The 19,532-nt window shown below is 28.0% G+C and overlaps 2 protein-coding genes and 1 long non-coding RNA gene across 4 annotated transcripts; 2 read left to right on the forward strand and 1 right to left on the reverse strand.

Moving 5' to 3' along the window:
• The first annotated feature begins 334 nt into the window (after positions 1-334).
• Positions 335-5,429, forward strand: LOC106679520 (protein FAM177A1). 2 transcript variants are annotated; one of them, XM_014418733.2, is made up of 5 exons: positions 335-541; positions 612-773; positions 863-1,027; positions 2,105-2,202; positions 3,568-5,429. In XM_014418733.2, exons 1-5 carry the CDS (start codon positions 485-487, stop codon positions 3,602-3,604), a joined length of 519 nt encoding a protein of 172 aa, XP_014274219.1. In that variant the 5' UTR covers positions 335-484; the 3' UTR covers positions 3,605-5,429. The 2 variants fall into 2 exon arrangements, with proteins under 2 accessions (XP_014274219.1, XP_014274220.1); XM_014418734.3 differs by having other exon boundaries at positions 5,204-5,429.
• Positions 5,430-9,454: 4,025 nt separating this feature from the next.
• Positions 9,455-16,439, reverse strand: LOC136796858 (uncharacterized). Its single transcript, XR_010844634.1, has 4 exons — positions 16,305-16,439; positions 13,704-13,836; positions 13,504-13,632; positions 9,455-9,789 (listed from the first exon to the last, which is right to left on the reverse strand). It is a non-coding gene; the product is annotated as an uncharacterized lncRNA (long non-coding RNA).
• Positions 10,231-18,245, forward strand: Arp10 (Actin-related protein 10). The gene is made up of 8 exons (XM_014418712.3): positions 10,231-10,456; positions 10,527-10,679; positions 10,751-10,859; positions 13,686-13,861; positions 15,118-15,248; positions 16,279-16,490; positions 17,343-17,544; positions 17,982-18,245. Exons 1-8 carry the CDS (start codon positions 10,386-10,388, stop codon positions 18,116-18,118), a joined length of 1,191 nt encoding a protein of 396 aa, XP_014274198.1. The 5' UTR covers positions 10,231-10,385; the 3' UTR covers positions 18,119-18,245.
• Positions 18,246-19,532: the final 1,287 nt, after the last annotated feature.

Below are 19,532 nucleotides of genomic sequence, written 5' to 3' on the forward strand. Positions count from 1 at the left end.
AATCTACAAACAATATCAAGTCTGATAACTGAGTGAGTAGCTTATGGCTCCTGATTCACATCTCATGGTGGTGATACATGCTCAATCAATCCTACTACGAAAAACTTTAAAATATAGGGCCAAAAGTAATATTGTTCATGTGAAGTATAGCAGATTAAGTTCTACTCACTACATATATTTCATTGTTAAAAAAAAAAGATGTAATAACTAATATCATATCGAATTGATAAAATATTTATGACTAGATAAAAAATAAGATGTATATATCAGCATTGATATTTCCGACTTTATTCAAGACAATCAAATGAACTAACCCAAATATTATGTTCGCCATTGATTGAGCCTTGAACCTCTATGGTGAAAGTAGAACTCTTGAAGGTTTGTTTATTTGATCTGTCATTGACTTGTTTTATTCTTATCATTAATTAGCTCAATACTGAAGTTCAAATCTTATTTAAAGCCTATAAGGCTTCTCTGTAAAAGAATGAGTAAGGTAGGAGTCTATGAACCTAGCCAAGAACAGGATTCAATGAAAACACTGGTATGCATTGTTTTTAAATTTGTTATTACAGATAAATTTTTATATATGTTATTGATGTATTTATTTTTAGCCATTGTCGGATAGTGCTGGTGCAGAAGCAGAACCTAAAAAAAGGGTGCCGAAAAGGATATTACATTTTTCTGATGGAACCCTCGAGGAATATAGTTCTGACGAAGATGGATCTGATATATCTCAACCTCATTATGAAATACAGCTGATGCAGTCTAATTTGGTGAGAAACGAGTGGTTTATAGTTAAATTTCTAACAGATTTAGTAAATTAACATGTGAATTGTCATAGTTGAATTGTTTTATATTATAGAATAATCCACCCTGGATGCCTTGGTTTTGGTACCATACAGTTTATTTTGGAACAAAAGCGCTTGCTGTCTGTGATTACCTTGGTGAATCATTAGCAAACTTTTTTGGGATCATTTCTCCTAAATACGAGTATGAAATTGAACAATACAAAAAAATGATTGCTGAGGTAATTTTATAATTTTAATGACCACTTTATTAACTAAATGTTTAAAAGATATTTTGTACTTTCAATTTATTTCATAAAAATATGCTCACCTATTTATAAATATTTACTATGATAAATTGACTAAATAAATTTTGTTAGTCACTAATGACAAATTGTTTTCTTTTAGAACTTCAAAAACTTTTTTCCAAAATGAGTTTTTGAAGTTCGTCAAGAGTAAATCTTTATTGCATTATTCTTCCTATTTGGCATGATATTTTTTATTACATGAATCATAATTTTAGAGAATTTGACAAACTATACATATCATGTTTATGGGTGTGGAATAGCTTTTTTTTTTGTTTTGGATCACATATTTTCTTATTAACTATGACTCAATTTATAAAATTAGATATGACTGCTCTTCTCAGTTGAGTCAGATTATAACTTATTGCATTGTTTATAGTTCTAATCATTCCTATTTTGGCTCGATTCTTATAATTTCTAGTTAAATTACCCCTTTGAAGATGTTATTTCAATTGTCATGATTTAATTCTCTTAATTTAGTCATGTATGCAGTAATTCATCTGAAACTGTATATCCTCCACAGATTTGAACATCCATAAATGAGCTAACATTCCAGGTCATGCATCAAATTCCCCTTTGGTTTTCAATTATAGAAATTCTAGTCTTGAATTCAAAGATGGTGAGGTAGCAGTCAGAATCTGTATTAGCAAATCATTATATCAAATTGGTTCAGGCTGGATTTGTATCCAAGATAACTACTCTAAATACGACAAATTTATTTTTTCTCCATTGTTTAAGTATCATGTAACTGAACCGTCAAACAAGCATATACCTTGGTATAAATTCACTATTAACAACTTGTATTGAATAAGCGTGAGGTTTTATCTTAATATAAATTTATTAAATATTAATAATTATAATATATAATGAATATATAAATATTTATTAAATTTAAATATTGTTTATCAATGTTTGGTGTTTTAAATAAGTCAATGTAATTTTTGACTGTTTTTAACCTAAAACATTTATAAGTATACAAAGTGTAATATTAGCTTTTCTATACAACATTTATAGGAAGAAGAAAGGCGGAAACAGGATATTGAACTCGGTGGTTGGAGAGACAATACATCGGCTACAGAAGTTACATCTCCTGTGCAAACAGAGCCTCTAAGGTACTGATTAATATCGCCGATATTTTGAATTAGATTTTTTTTTTTTACTTTTGGTTCTTAACTGGATTATTTTAATAAAATAAATTCTTATGTTCAATTATCTACAATTAATTAAATTTATGATTTATTTTTTATTCACAAACTGCTTTATTGAGAGTAATTTTTCTTAATAAATAAAATATTTCTGTTAGTTTTTGTAAAAATATATTGTAATGCCTTATTAGTTAAGATTAAATGCTTGTGAATGAGAATGGCTTTACTTTTAGTTATTTGAAATAGAATATGATAGATAATCTTAAATTTTTTTTTTTTTACTTTCTCTTAATAATATTGTTTTTTATCTGATCTAAGATTGTTTGATACTTTCTTGAGAAAATAAATTTGAATTTGATTTATTATGCTTTAAAAACTTAAAACCTGAAAATCAATTTTTAGGTTCTTATTATTCTAAACTAAATTCATGTCACTTGGTTATTTTAAATAAACTATGGCTTGTTAAGGGACCAATTTAGAAATTTTTTTATGTAGTATTAAATGTCAATAATAGTCAAATGTTACTTTTTCACTTTGTTTTTTTGTGCTTAATCATTTCCTACCTGTGAATTGGTTTCAGATAATTTTTTATCTGTTTGATTCAAAGAAATTCCTAAATAATGTTAAATGTTTATTTAGTTTTAAATTACATAACTGAACAGTATTAAGATTGTAGATCTAATTTTTATTCATTATTTATTTAAATATTTTTATTTTGGGATTGATTGATTATCCTTCTATAAATGGAAATACATACTAACAACTTTTCGTGTTGAGTGTTATGATTATTGTTTTATGTGTCTCTCTGTATTCAATTTCCAAAATTTGTAATTGTATGTAATTTTAATTTTACCACCAGTTTTAATCGTTTGATATATTGGTTTTTAAATATGTTTGAGGGATATCCTCACTCCTCCTTTTTTATTTATACCTTCTGTAGTCATTTCAGAGTTTATTAATTTTGTGAGATAAAAAATAGATATTTAGTTTTGTTACGAAATACCTCGCTTAAGAGATTTAAATAAAATATATATGTACTATATTTTTTTTTATGAGTATATTATTTTCTGTATCCCTCAAGTTAATTTTTTATGGTTAGCGTATTTATTTATTTGTCAATATTTGTTTGTCATGAGAGTTTTTATTATTTTATTTTATGCAGTCAAATCAGTCCTAATACTTAAGAAATTTTAGTAAAATACATTTATTTACTATATTTTTTATTTTCATATGCATGTTTTTTATTGATCATTCAGAAATTTATTTATATATCTATATTTACTTTTTATGAAAGTATTAAATTATTTTACATTTACTATTATTTTATTACAGTACGCTCACTAATCTAGCTGATATTAGACCGGTGTAGCAATGGATTAATGGAAGTTTATTTGCAAAAGACCCGTTTATTCATAAAAAGTTGTGTATCATTTATAATATATCAAAATAGATTTTAAAATCAGATAGTGAAGTATTTAGTATTAATTGTTAATTATTTAATGCTATTTTCACTTTTTTCCATGCTCTTAAAGCTATTTTACTAATGCTCGTCTACTGGAGAGTGTGTACTGTCATTTCTTAAAATCTTGGTTATGACCTGTGAAATAATAAAAAGTTTTCTATTTTTATATTAACTTTTGTATTTATATTTGTTTTTGTTAGTTGTGTTATGAAATAGATCAAAAGATTTAATTATGTATAAATAAATAGTTGACCATATAATTTAAAATATGAAGAAGATAGGGTTGAGCTCAAAAAAGAACAAAATAGTTTTCAACTATAATTAAAATAGTTTTGACTGCAACCTTAATCATCTTCTTCATATTTTGATTTAATTATGTATTCATTAAATCATTTTTATTTTATTTATTTGTATTATTTTGTATGTAAATACTAAAAAAGCTTCTTGCGGTGCTATGCTTTTTGTTATTAAGTTTAAAGTTGTTATAAGACTTTATTATTTTCTTTTTACTATAAAATTTAATCTAAACTGCTTTAAAAGTTTAACTACTTTATGGAGACGAGCGTTTTATGCAGTAAGCAATTGTGAAATAAAATATGTCGGTTAAAACATCCAGTTCTATTTTTAGCATTTTTATTTACAAAATATATTTTTACATAGATAAAATAATAATGAAACATAAAAGCCAATAGGCAACACTAAAGTGAAATACTTATTTTGGTAACATTTTTATATATTTATTTATTTTATATTAAATTTAAATAAACTTATTAAATTTAAAAATTATAAAAATCCATATCAGATATGAGCAATTAATAAAGAAACGCATTTAAAGGGAAGTCATTGATTAAATGAAAGGAAATGAATTGTAAACGAGCCTTTTCTAAACCTTTAACGAGTTAGCAATTTAATAAATTTGTTTTTGTTTATTGTTTATAATAATAGAATATTATTTGTTAATATTCTGTTTTCAGTTTAGCATACATTACATTTACTTTTATTTTTGCATCCTCACTTATAAAGGTAGGGAAGCTTTTTATTCATGCATTAAAAAAAATAATAATTTTATAAATAATTTTTTCACTGTCTTGAGACTGGTTATTATTGTTTAAATAAAATTAATTGTATCCAAATTATGGTATCAAAACATTCTTCATTTTCTAAATAGTCTAACATTTCGGCCATCCTCAAAGACTCTTAAAAACCAATTTACAGTCTCATAAATTATTTAAAAATTTGTCTGCTGAGTTTTCTGCCCAGGTCATTAGTTTCAATAAAAATTACCCTATTTTGTAACTATTTTTGTCTCTATTACACCTTGTTATCATAACAATCCTCGTTGTAGTCATGCAGGTTTGTGATGGCTAACTTACTTCTGTATTGTCAAAAAATATATTGTATAAAAACTAGATTTTTAAATTTTTTTTTTGTTGTTTGGTATATTTAACTTAACATTTTTTTTAATCAATTTAATTTATTTTGCTAATTAGACCCATTGATTTTTAGGTAATTGGACCAAACTTTTGATATATTTAAGATTAATTTCTTTTGTACGAATGCATCGATTCAGTATTGTTATTATTAATATTAGGGAGCGTTTTCTTTTTAAAAATAAATGGTGCTTCATAATGATATTTAATGATTCACTCATCCTGCTTAGAAGTGAATTGACTCACGGTCAATTACTGTTATACTACTATTACTAATAAAATGAAATTATATTTTGTTACCATTTATTATCTTTTGTATTCTATAGATAATATTGTATTTTATATGAGTTATTTATGATGTAATGTTTAATATAATAAAACATGAAGTGTATACAATTTTATTTCTGAAAGATACCTATTCACTATCTGAATTTCCAGATTTTATTAATTCAGTTAAATATTAAAGTTTGGCCTCGGAATTGTAATGTAGTCATTAACTGAATTAAATCTAGTTTTATCTTTGATTAAACTTCAATGTTATATGATTTTAAGTAAGATTGAAAACTCAGTTTTAAAATTAAATAAATTTCAATTTTACTCAGTTATCTATTGTTTAAATAATGAATCTTTCTGAATTATTGTTTCTGATTGCACTATATTAGGAGAATAATAATATGTTTTCTTGATGAAAAGATAGTTGGGTTATCCGTTGATAACATATTATGATGATGGTTGGGGGTGAGGTCAGTAAAAAAAACAAATAAGTTGAGAGAACTTATTTTTTTTACTGATCACACCCCCATCTTCTCATAATATGTTATCTAATGTTTTGTTTAAATTTAAAACACCTAAAGACATATTTTTATTCTCCTTATAAATTTTTATAATTCATTGTTTTGTTTTTTCTAGTATAAAGGAAATAATACGGTATATACAAGTATGAATCTTGAAACAATTTTTTTTATTTAAACATATTTGTATTAAGTTTTTTGTTCTCCAAAACCTCAGGTTATTTGTTCTCCTGTCATCCTACTATCCTGTCATGGGATTTATACTTTTTAGATTTAGATTTCTTGTTTAAGTCAACAAGTTCAATTTAAAAAAGAAATCAATTAGAAACTGTAATTAACTTTGAATTATAACTTAAAGTTTTGTATTACCTAGTTCCATTGTACTGTTCAAAATGAATAATAACCCAAAATTAAATTTGAAAAAAAATGTTACCAGTCGTGAAGATATTTTCATTGATTTAGCTCAGGATTAGTAATATTTAGTTGCTACCACAGGTTGACGTTGAGGAAACACAAACATGGAAAGAAAGAAATGCTCACAGAAGAAATAGTTGGGAATATTTGTTGTTACTTGGGTATAAGTAGTATTGGTTGTAGAAATATATGTACAAGTACATACATTAGTAAAAGAATAAATATTAGTAGATGAAGTACAAGTAGTTGAGAATATTATGAGAAGTTCACTCCATAAGAAATATCGAATCTAAAGTAATAGGAACGATTAAATATTCAATGTACTAATATTAATGTCAGGTGGAACTTTAAAAGAATTAAAGTCTAATGTAGAAGTTAATACAAAGATGTTAGATTGAGAATTAATGTAGGAAAATAATTTGGAAAAGATGGAAAAAATTTATAATTTGTTCAGAACATGAAAGATATTAAAGAAGCTGCAGGATAAGTCACTGCTTTGCTTAAATAGTGGCACATCTGACATTAAAAAAAAAATCTGTTTTATTTAGAATTGGACATAGTACAAAAATAGTTCTGTAGACTGTGGTTATTTTCTTTACTGAGGGAGTCGTAATGAATTCTCTAAAATCCATTAGGGTTGTTACAAATTAACTGGTCTATGGTACTATATATATAATACCTCAAACAAAAAAAAAAGAAAAGGTTTTTCTACATATACTTATACATCTAATATGAATTTGAAATTTGTTGTGTAACTATTTGATAGTTAGTCATGACAGAATGTTGCAGTAGTACTGGGTCCATCATTGAAAATACAAGTAATGTTAGTAAATGGTTAACGTTAACTATCATACATATACGCCTTGTCAGTGAACTATCGTAGACTTTCCGTTATTACGCCAAAAGTGTTAGCCACTACCATGGTGTAACTATTTGATAGTTACAGTCATGACTCCTTTAATCCTTTATCAATATAATTTCCTCCTAACTCTCTTAATCTAAATCATTTTCAATTTATCATAACCACATTAATTTACAATATAGCAGTTAAATCAAAATCAAATTCATCTATAATGTGATATTTGGATTTTAACAAGTTCTTTTGATGCATGTCTTCTAAAACTCATCAAAAACCTAACTCTATTTATCAGTGTAAATGGTTAATTTTCCATAACAAAACTAGTTTACACTTCACTACTAAAATCACAATTAAATTCTTAATTATCTGAAGTTTCTAACTGATCTTATATAGCAATGAAAGAAACAATCATAAAAAGGTGAAATTATTTTATCTTAGTTAAAATCAAACAATTCTACTTTTTAAAAAACAATTAAATATAGTAAAATATCTAGTTGTCCTACAAAATATCATATTTTATACAGTTTATTAAGTTAATAAGAGCACAAATGAATAAACAATCAATCAAGCATAATAAATACTAATTTAACGAATAAATACTAATTTAACGAATAAATATGACCAAAAATTATAATTCATCGTCTTAAGTACGATCAATAAGCTAAAAAAAAAATACATAAAATGACGATTTAAAATGTTAAAATAATAGTTCAACTAACTGTCTAAAAACAGCAGCAGAAAACAAGAAATATAGAAAATAATAGTTCCGAATAGCACTACTAGAGTCCAGCACCATCCAAACAGTCGTTTTGGAAGTCCATATTATTTTAAATAATAGTTTGACTATCTGCTTAAAGATAGCAGCACCAATCAAGAAAGATAGGAATCATAGTTCCATTAACCGTCGCAAGAGGTCAGCACCATCCAAACAGTCCTTTTCGAAGTCTAGAAGGAAAATTTTTATTTTGTATTAGGATATTAGGAACTCGCAAGAGCTCAATTGATCAAATCAGGTAGTTAAGAGTTGTGTTGGAACATACTTGATAGGTTTTGTTCCAACACGATCAGTATATAGTCAGACGGACCTGTTTGAGCTCCTTTGTGTTCCTAATATCCTAATACAAAGTAAAATTTCTTCTTTGACTTTGGAAATGACTGTTTGGATGGTGCTGGCCTCTTGCGGTTGTTATGGATACTACTATTTCCTACATTTCTCGATTTGTGCTGCTATCTTTAGTCAACTGGGCGAACTATTAAATGAACGTTGAAACGTTGGCTCAATAAAAATAGTATAATTATTTACTATTTGAGTTTTTTTTTACCGCGCCCAGACCATATTCCATTCATCTATTATTAAAATATTTTCAAGCTGTAGTTGGACTTCAGAAACGATGGTTTTGGCATCTAATGGTGCTAATGGAAACTATTATTTTCTATATTTCTTGATTTGTGGGCTGTTTTTGTTGAACTATTATTTTAACGTTCTGAATTGAGATCAGTTAGAAACTTCAAATAATTAAGAATTGAATTATGGTTTTAGTAGTGAAGTATAAACTAGTTTTGTTATGAAAAATTAACCTTTTACATTGATAAATAGAGTTAGGCTTTTGATGAATTGGACATGCATCAAAAAAACTTGTTAAAATCGAAATTTCACATTATAGACGAATTTGATTCTGATTTAACTGCTATATTGTAAATTAGTGTGGTTATGATAAATGGAAAATGATTTAGATTAAGAGAGTTTGTAGGATTACATTGATAAAGGATTAAGGGAGTTAGGCTTTTAAAATGTTCAATAAAGATATATGCATCATAAGAACTTGTTATAAATTAAGAAATGTTTAAAGATGACCAATTTTGGTTGTGAAAATATAATTTAAGTGTTAGATTGTGAATTAGTTTTGTTATGATAAATTGAACATCATTTAGATTGAGAAAGTTTGGAGGAAATCAATTAAATTTCTTCAGTAACTCAGGGAAACCTCTATTTCTCAATTTCATGAAGATTTGAAGTGGCTATTACCCTTCCTAACAGTATATTTCCTGGCATCCTTTCTTTACCAAGTCGTCAAATTGCACCGTCCATCATGTGTCTCATGTCTTATATTCAAATATCTTGTTTGAACCTCTGTTCAGTAACTTTTTTTGTTAAATAAATAGATTTAACAAAATATCTACTTGTAATAAATTATTTTTATACTTTCTTAGATCTATAATAAGATTATTAAGGTTTGTATAAAATCCTTCGCAATAGCTTCATGATATTACTTTATTTACCTAGAAGATTTTTACAAGTACAAAAGATTATGCATAGACCAGGCATCAATTTTTTTAGATATTTCAATGAAGTTTAGTGTTTGGGAGAAGTTTCCCTATGTTAACTTTTCCTGGCTATTACTTGTCTAAACATCACCCTCAACAGATACCACTGTACAGGAACAGCATAAAGGCAACAGGAATGTATCTTAAACTGGTTTTCCATCCTTGTCCACAGCTACAATTCTGTGGTAAATGGTCTGATGTTTGTACAGTCTTGTAGCTCTGAGAAATGAGTCATTAAAAAAGCAGCTTTGTTCAGGTTTATCATTGGTTTTCCTAGAATGAAAAGATAGGGCTTTTATTAATACAAAACAAGCTTTAAAAATATTAAGTAAACTGAAGTATATAAATGTTTCTATATAATTCTGTTTTCGGTATAGTTCTGGGGTTTGACATTTAATTCTTGATCTACTCTTTGAATTTCAATCCGAAAATTCTCCTGAATTTATTGGTTCGACTTGATTAGTCTGTTTGCCCTAGTTTTCTTTAGATTGTTTTCAGATAAGGACTTCCTCTAGAGGGAAAAACCCCTGTCGAAACAACGAACAATTTATTTTTAACAAAAGTTTGGGAATCGGTCACCTCGGCCACTTTTCGAATACCTTCGGGCTATCGATGTACAGTCTAACCTAAATTGAACATTTACCTATATACAATATATAAATATTGTAAACTATTTCATCTTATAGCCCAAAGGAAAATTTGAATTTGACTATGATTTAAAATAGTAAATATATTTCGATTCTTAAATCGATACTCCAAACAGCTTCTTAATTACTGGAAGGGAATGTTTATGTCGAGGTTATATATCGTGATCAGTTGTTGGATTTGTTTTTTGATACATATTTTATGTTATTATCAGACACTAAAACATGTCTATATATGATGGCCTAACTGCAGGCAAACCTGCTGTTGTAGTCGACTTTGGAGCTCGTTATACAAAGTATGTTCATGTCTTATCATGATGAAAAGTATAAAAACATTTTACCCCACATTTTAATTTGTGTTTTAAGATTTGGCTTTGCCGGTGAATTCAGTCCAAGATGTATAATTCCTACACAAGTTATTTGCCCCTCTACTGGAAAATTGCGCTGGGTCTTTGATTATGAGGATGAAGCAGACCTTTATGCACTTCTGGTTACCTTTATCCACAAACTTTACTTCAGGTTTATTATTAGTCCTTTTGTTTTTTCATTCTTTAAATATTTTATTTTTTAATTTCATTTATTCATTGCAGACATGCTTTAGTAAGTCCGAAAGACAGGGATGTTGTCGTCATTGAATCCTTATTATCTCCTACCAAGTTTAGGGATGCTGTTGCTAAAGTATTTTTTTTACATTATGAGGTAATGATAATATTAGTTATAAATGATTTTATATTAATTATGTTGTTGAGGTTATATAAGGTTTATAAATAAGAGATAGTAAAAATGTATGTTTTCTTTTAAAAGTGTATGATTTATTTTTTAATTCCAATAACTCCTATAATGTTTTATATTATACTCAGTTCTTAGTGTGTGCTTGTAATATAGCATTCCGGTTGATATAGAATATTTATTATTTATTTCCATATTGAACCCTAATCTATGTTTTGGGAAGTGAGATAAGTATCAATTAAGAAACAATTTGGTCCAAATGAGCTATCAAAGTGAGGTTATACAATTTTTGGGACTGAAATTAAGTTCATACAGTAATTAGCACCCCAAGAAACCCCGTAAAAGAAATTTTTCAAACAATAAATGAAAAAAATAATTTTTTTCCACAAAATTTTCAGCTTACATGAGGCCTTTGATTTCTTTAAAAAAAATTAAAAATATATCAGTAACTTCAACATATACACAAAATTTAGCAGTGGGCTCTATCAACTCATCTCTATGTCTTGGCCTCTTCAATTAGTCTCACCCATTGGTATCTTGCAGATGTTCTCCAGTTAGCTAGTCCAAGAAGAGCTCTGCTATCTGCATCGATCCCATCCATCTAGTGTAATCTAGGCCTTTCACCTCTTCTTTTTCATTCTGGACGCGTCACCATAATTTTGCTGTTTGGGCTACTCTCATCCATCCTGGCTACATGACCCGCCCATTTTAGATGCTGTATTGTAATGAACTGGACTACGTCTGTATCATTATGTATAGCAGCTAGTTCTGCATTACTTTATCTTCTCTAATCGTTACCTGAGCGCACTAGTCCATATGTGCGACAACAAACAAATCGGAAAGTTTTGAATGTGTGGTTACCAAATGAGATCTGTTGATGTGGTGCATTTATGCCAGCAACCATATATTTGGCTTTGCTCTCATTTATAGTAAGTCCCATCTTCTGCGCAGACTGTTCAAGAGCCAGAAAAGCCTCCTTTACGCCACAAAGTGATCACTCTATGATATCAATATCATCTGCATACGCCAGGATTTGTATCGTGTTACTAAAGATGGACCCACCTAACTGTATTCACATGTCTCTGACTACTTTTTCAAGTGCTACGTTGAACAGGAGGCAGGCCAAAGAGCCTCCCTGCCTTACCCTTTTTCTTATACAGAACTCCCCTGACATCCCAGCCTGGATTCTCACTTTACATTCCACCATGTTCATTTTGAATTGAACTAGGGGGATTAGTTTTTTAAGGAACTTCAGTTCATTCATAGGGCTCTATAAACTAGATTTAAAAATATGAGATAAAAAATTAAAAGTTCGGAAAGATTTTCTGTATTGGAATAACTTTTTGTTCTTATAAGGGCATAAGTCTAAAGGGTGCCAGTATGCAATATGGGTTGAAAGAGGAGACAATAAGCATTCAATGGTTGTAGGATTTGAATGCAGAGAACTAATGAAAGATGTTATTTAAACAATTATTATTATTATTATTGGTGTGACAGACTGTGGAGGTCCAAGGCCTCATGCGATGTACTTAGGAAAAATATTGCGCGTTACATGAACAAGAGACAGTGGAAAAAAAATCCTCCTAATAAGTCATGTTCAAAAACTTTAAATTTCTTTGATGAATAGTATTTAAGGGTTTTGAGGATGCTAAAAATGAATATGATTTACTTTTCCTAAAAAAAAAAAATTGTGTTGGCCTTCTTTAGTTGAAGCCTATTTAAGTTTTTATATTTTTGTCATGAATATTAAATCATTTATTGGAATTAAAAATATTATTCCTATTTTTTAGAAAAAAACTTGTCAATTGGTATATAATATCCTAGACCAAAAATTTATACTTTCTGAGTTATATGCCAATAAAGTATAATTTTATTCATAACTTTTTTTTTCTATTGGATAGGTCCTGGATTTTCATAGCTAAGAGCCTTTCCAGGATGAAATTGAACGTTTAGAAAAAACAGCATGTAAATCAGTTAAGAACTTTCATAGATCTTAGATAACAAATAAACGAATATAATATTTTTATGTATACTGATTTAAATGCTGTTTAGTTAATTATATTATAATCAAAGATTTTCAGAAATCTTTTGGCAGACAAAAATATATATTTTTTTGCATATCGTAGAGATTTTCTTATGATGATAAGTGTTTACTTTAGAAATGAACAACTACTATATAATGATTATTTGATATCAGATAGGTATTTTCCTCAGTAAATTAATCTGAGAGGGCTTAAATTCTGAATTTTTAAAATAGTTACCTCTAGCGTCCCTTAAATTTTGTTAATTTGAAATAATTAACCATCTCTCATTTTTATTAGCTATAAAAAATGGATAAATATAACTTAAGAAAGAAGTTATGTAAGTATTATCAATGATAACAGGAGAAGTATTTTTCCATCACAAATCACATTTATGGAAATAAGAGTAATAGCATAGATTTATAATATGTCATTAAAAAGCCAAATATTTATATTTTGACTTGTCTAAAGTCGTAGAAGGTAATGGATAGTGGCAAAAAAAAACACACACATGTATTGGATTATTGATATAAGTAAATGTTTTTGGGTCATAAACAGTTGATTTCATTAGTCAGTTTTTTACTTTCACTTACCTATAATTAGAAATGTATTATGGAGAAGTATTGCCATCATGAATAATAAAGAAATTGCTCCTTTGAAACCTGCAAGGATTAATTTCAGTTTAAAGTTGGATGGTAAGAGAAAGTTGTATGAAGCCTGCACTGCACCAGATTTTTTAATTAGCTTTTGTTATATAATTATTTGTTTATCATAGGTGTCTTCATTACTCTACCTTCCATCCCACTTAATTGTCCTTGCGGGACTTGGTCTATCAACTGCTCTTGTAGTCGATGTTGGGTACTCTGAGTCTCAAGTGATTCCCGTCTTCGAAGGAGTCCCTGTACTAAATGCCTGGCAAGCCCAACCTATTGGATCAAAAGCTGTTGAAGAGTAATTATCGATTTTATAGAATATAGCTTAATTTATTTGTATTGGAAGGAGATAGTTGACCTTATGGAGTAGATTATAGGAAGATAGTCTGGGTGGCAGTCAATAAAGGAAGTATAAATACAGGTGTATAAGAAACTAATGTCTAATTACTAGTTGGGAAACTAATTACTTCCTTAGCTTAAGCTTATTATTATTTATTTTATATATTAAAAAAAAATTATATATTTTATTTTTTCTCTATATTTATTTTAATGTTCTTTCACTTCTTACAATGTTTGTTTCTTTTTTTCACTTAGCCCTGCCAAGTGAGAAGATATGTTGGTTAACATTAAATAGTTTTTTCTACTATTTTGTACCTTTATTGACTGCCACCTGGACGGTCTTCCTACAACTTAATTTATTTAGGTTTTTTTTACTGTTGTTAAAAATAATTGAGGTGGCTGGAAAAATGGTCCCATAGTGCAAATAGTATTTTTGAGATATAGCATTCCAATGTTTTTTTTTATACTTTTACATTAATTATCAAACACATTTCAAATATTCTTAACTATAGACTTTATTCTACTACTATTCAAGAAGTAACCCAAATATCCACAATACCTAAACCTATGATTTCAATAATCAGTACAATTATATAAACAAATGTTCCTGTGTCCTGTTTACACTCCAAGAGTAAATGTTGCTTTTTAAAAAGCTATATTTCGACAACTATTTAAATAAATAACTCTATTAGGGCTCATATTTTAGCAAATTTACTCTACTTTAAATGACGTTCTCTTAGGTTTTCTTGTGTTGTTGCTACTTTTTAGGATATAGAGTTCCGAATGAAAAATTATTTTGTTTTAATGTTTTGAAACAGCTGCCACTTTTTATTCTACCTATACTTGGCAGACTCATCAGTTTTGACTAGTAATTATACATAGGTTTCATTAAAGTCATCAAAAGTTGGGATGAGATAACTGCCTTTTTCTCCTCTTGGGCTCTTTCATTAAATGTAAATGCTGACTAAACTGACTAGAAAACAATATTATAAAAATAGTATTATAAACAATAAAAATATCAGTTGTATTTAATAAAGATAAATGTGAAAATATCATGTAGCAACCAATGGGCAGGTCACTTCAAATTCATGTTTTTTTTTTTTGTTTTTTTAAAGTTCATATGATCATGCTTCTCTAATTGTATACATTATGTATAAAAAACTCAATTTTGTTTACTATAACATTCTTATAGTTATCACCACTGTTTCAATTTAGACGCTTGAGAAAGAATCTTAAAGAGGCATACGAGGAGATTAAAAATGCTGGTGGAGATGCGAGTCGGGTGCTCAAGCCAACTGATCTGGATTTAGAAACACTTCCTGATTATGTAATTGAGGATATTAAAGGTAATTGTTTTGTTTCATAATAAGGTGTAAATATGTGAGCGATTGAGAAGATAAATATAAGAAGATGGTCAGGGTTGCGGTCAAAAAAAGAACAAATAGTTTATAACTATTTAATGTCTGACATTTCGCCCCACTTTGCAGAGCTTCATCAGGGCTGTTCAAAGCGAAAGGTTGAACAGAATGTTCAAAGCGAAAAAGCTGACTTGTGGGCTCAAAAGCAATACAGTTTTCCCATTCCAAAATGTTTATCCTGCCAGTTACAACTTTTCTTAGAACAAACATGATGTATACATGGTATATATTATACTATGTAAACGATTTGTTAATGATTGAAACTAGTAATACAATCTTATATTTTAATTTTGATTATATAAATATAATAAAATCCAACACATGATCTTACAGGTGATTAGTCCAAAGAGATATTTCTATATTGTATGCCTTACCTCATACACAGAATTTTTTCTCTATTATAATCTTAATTAGACAAGCAAACCCTTTAAGCATAGGTAACCTCATTGTATATAATATTAAAAATGCTTCAATATGAACCATGAAAGGATTTGATAGTTAACTAATAGAGAAAAAAATGTTCTTTTCGTTCCATCATTGTTATGACAATTATCACAACTCTTTGACTATTGGCATGAACACACTAAAACATAGTAATAGTAGCTTTTTACTCAGCCTATAAATGGGAACATAAGAAAAGTTTTTCCATTGTGAATAATAAATAAATTGCCTTTTGGAAACGAGCAAGGATAATTTCAAATCAATGTAGTGTCGGAAGTGAAAGTTGTGTGAGAGAGAGAAAGTACCAGATTTTTTGTCTTTTATTCTTAGTTTTGTATAAATTTGTTGTGCTACTTTTCTTATTGATTCTATGGCTCATGTGATGTAATCTTAAGTGTGCATTTTTATAAAAAAATCCTATGGATAATAATATTCATGAGAAATAAGTAAATATTACTACTTTTGAATGTTTATAAAATTTATGATTAACAATACTGTTATTTATTTTTACTTGAAGTGAGGACTTGCTTTGTGACCACTTACGAGAGAGGTAAGGCGATGGCTGACGGAATCAGACCACCACAGCCACCTTTTGCTGATTACAGGCTCGGCGGCTATTCCGTCCTCAGGATCCCTGGAGAGGTGAGGGAAGCTACATACGAAGTTGTCTTCGAAAGGGATAATGAACAGTCGTCTCTGGCTAACCTCATTCTTGAATCTATACTTAAGGTAAGTCAATTGATATTGTTGAGGTTATAATATGTCACTTAGTTTCGACAGATATTTTATGCAACTTAACCTTTGAGGGTCTGGAAAAAATATTTTATTTTCTTAACCTCCTTGCCCTTTCTGCACAGATATTTTTGCTAGCTACTATGCTAGTAGAGTTTGAAACTCCTGGCAATAAATAATCATTATTTATTTTCAAAAATTACTCAGCAATATAAATATTATATTAAGCTAGAAATGTTTAAAATTTGTTGTTTTTGACTCTATTAAGAAATATGATCTTAGAAGTTGAATGATAGAATTTATGACATAATACATAAAAAATTACTTTAAAATTGGTGTTTTTTAAAAATATCTTAGCAAGAAATTCACCAAAAATGATGCTGATATAATAAAACTGATTCAAAATTAATAACTTTTTTTTTTTTAATTCTACTATGGAAAGGACTTAAAATTCAGTTCTTGTGCTGAGCAGCAATATATAATATTAGAATTGAAAATGGGAAAAGATGTCAAATTAGTATTGTGTAAGTTGTGTTATTAAATACTGAATTAAATAAATTAAGATGTTTTCAAGGAAAAAAGTTAATACCCTTTCCATGATTTCTACTGTAAGGTAAATACAATAGATCGACAATTATACGAACAGGCCAAAAAAATAAAATCTAATTTAATTTATTTTCAATGGAATTGAATTATTAAACTTAATTAATTATACAAAATAAATAAAATTGTAAGGTATTCTTATCAATTCTTTTTAAAAAATAATTTATTTTATTTATATTTGAAATTCATGTATTTTTAAAACAGTAATAAATAAATACAATACATGTAAATTTTTTTCTTTTTTAGTGTGGCATTGACACTCGTAGAGTATTAGCAGAAAACCTCGTTATAGTGGGGGGCACCAGTATGGCTCCTGGATTCAAGTCGCGCCTCATCACTGAATTGAGGCGACTCGTTAAAGATAATGTCTATAAATCAAAATTATATATTTCTAATTTCAAAGTGCACGTACCATTAGTAAAAGAAAACATCGCTTCATGGCTTGGAGGTATATACTGTTGATTTTATTTTATTATAATAATTTGATTTTTATGGAAATAAAGGTTTGTCATTCAATAATTAGAAAGCTTCAATATTCCTATTTAAAGCTGTTCCTTTAAACTTTTGAAACTAATCGAAAGTATAAATGCAAATTTTTTTGTACCAATAAAGTTTTAAGTTTATAGAAAGATAAATTCCTGCCGGCCTACACATATGCACACCCTCATATGTTATTCCTATTACCCAAGTTTCAGATTTTTATAGTCTTGTACTCTGTAATTAATTAATTAACTAATAAATTATTAATATTAAATAATTAACCCAAGTATGTTGAAATACTGTGTAATCCATTGATAAATATTTTTTTATTAGTTGGAAAAGACTTTAACTTAAATAAATAAGTATTTGTGCTTATATTTTGTAATTATTTTTCTTTATCAACAGGATCAATATTTGGAGCCACTGATATGCTTCCGCTGAGGGCTCTGACTAAAGAAAAATACTTCACCCTCAAAACCGTACCCGATTGGTGTAATTTATCAACCAATGAACTATACCTGTCAAAGTTAACTTTATCATAAGTCGTCTGTGATCTTTTTTTTTTTTTTTGTAATTTTATAGTTTTTATTTATTGTAAAATTTATAACGTTAATATTATTTATGTTTATTTATTAAGTGAATAAATATCTTTATGTATAATTTTGTCTATATTTGATTCTTGTTATATTTAATATTGCCAATGTTATATGTTTATTTTGGGGCTACGTGACCCTTTAGAATATTATATAATTAATAAGTTGGTAATTTTGGGCTAAATTCATAAACGGCACTGAAGTATAACTTCACTTAACCAGGATTAATTGAAATTGATGTAATTCCACTTAATCTGTTGATAGACAGAACCTACACTTAGGTAAGCAAAATTTACTACTTAATTGTTAGTGTTGAGCCCTTTTAGTGTATTTTGAGATTATTATTTTTCAGTATTAGAAAAAACATTAATAATCTAAATTAATAAGTAAAAAGTTTTAGTGTTATTTATGAGTATTACAGTCATGTAACCTGAAGTAAGAAAAACGCTCATGCACATGGGTCTTAGTGCAAAAAACAGGTGCATATCGAAGTAGCCATTTATTAAAACAAAAGTTTTTCGCTTGGACTTAATACCCTCTTTAGAAAGTTATGATTTTTATTTACTACAGTGCTGTATATGAATTCTTAGAGCCTTAGATAAAAACATGTGTTGAGTTATACAAAAAATAAATTTATAAAAATTTACCTATGAAAGGGAAAGCTATTTATTATTTTTGAGAGACAGGTTCATTAGGAAATAGTTAAAAGTCACAGATATGGAAGTGAGTGGGGAATTAAATGACATTAAAAATATGGAGGAAGGAATATAATTCCAAAAAGATGAAGGAAGGGATCTTTAATTTTTTTCCTTTTAAAGATATCTTACATTGACTGACTCATGTATCTAAAGCAGCTTTAGACATCTGACTTTTTTCCTGTAATGTAGTGCTTCTTTCCATGTTTTCTATGTAAACCCATCATCCATCCTCACGAAATAAACTGCTAGTTATTATGGAAAAAATATAAAATTTATTCAATTAATTTTTACTCTCACTTACCATACATGGAATGAGAAGTATTGCGATTTTTATATGCAAAATTTGGAAATACACAATTTGAGGTCCCTTAAGCCGAAAGAACCAATTTTTGTAAATTGGTTATTTATATGGTGTATGTGAACAGTAGCTCAAAAACAAAAAGTCATATGAATCTGAAATTTCATATTTAAATCAAATATATGCTTGGGATGTGACAGCAACTTTTACCATAAAGTTAAAGGTGACTAACCAAAAGTTTAGCCGCTTATAGAACTGATTTTTTCCAAAAAAGACTTAAGAATTTTAATTAAATTTGATATATCTATTTATGATTGAGTTGTCTTTAATATCAGCTAGGTCTTATCCTCATATTGCCTGAAGATCC

The sequence above is a fragment of the Halyomorpha halys genome, unplaced genomic scaffold, assembly GCF_000696795.3.
Source record: "Halyomorpha halys isolate HHAL.00 unplaced genomic scaffold, Hhal_1.1 Scaffold207.1, whole genome shotgun sequence".
NCBI classification, from domain to species: Eukaryota; Metazoa; Arthropoda; class Insecta; order Hemiptera; family Pentatomidae; genus Halyomorpha; species Halyomorpha halys.

What these genes read in the sequence shown, in the direction of transcription:
- LOC106679520 (XM_014418733.2), top strand. Translation starts at nt 485, where the DNA reads ATGAGTAAGGTAGGAGTCTATGAACCTAGCCAAGAACAGGATTCAATG. An exon ending in AGCTGATGCAGTCTAATTTG is followed by an intron (nt 774 to 862) that starts GTGAGAAACGAG and finishes TTTATATTATAG; the next exon opens with AATAATCCACCCTGGATGCC. An exon ending in ACAAAAAAATGATTGCTGAG is followed by an intron (nt 1,028 to 2,104) that starts GTAATTTTATAA and finishes CAACATTTATAG; the next exon opens with GAAGAAGAAAGGCGGAAACA.
- Arp10 (XM_014418712.3), top strand. Translation starts at nt 10,386, where the DNA reads ATGTCTATATATGATGGCCTAACTGCAGGCAAACCTGCTGTTGTAGTC. An exon ending in TTCTTGAATCTATACTTAAG is followed by an intron (nt 16,491 to 17,342) that starts GTAAGTCAATTG and finishes TTTCTTTTTTAG; the next exon opens with TGTGGCATTGACACTCGTAG. An exon ending in CATCGCTTCATGGCTTGGAG is followed by an intron (nt 17,545 to 17,981) that starts GTATATACTGTT and finishes CTTTATCAACAG; the next exon opens with GATCAATATTTGGAGCCACT.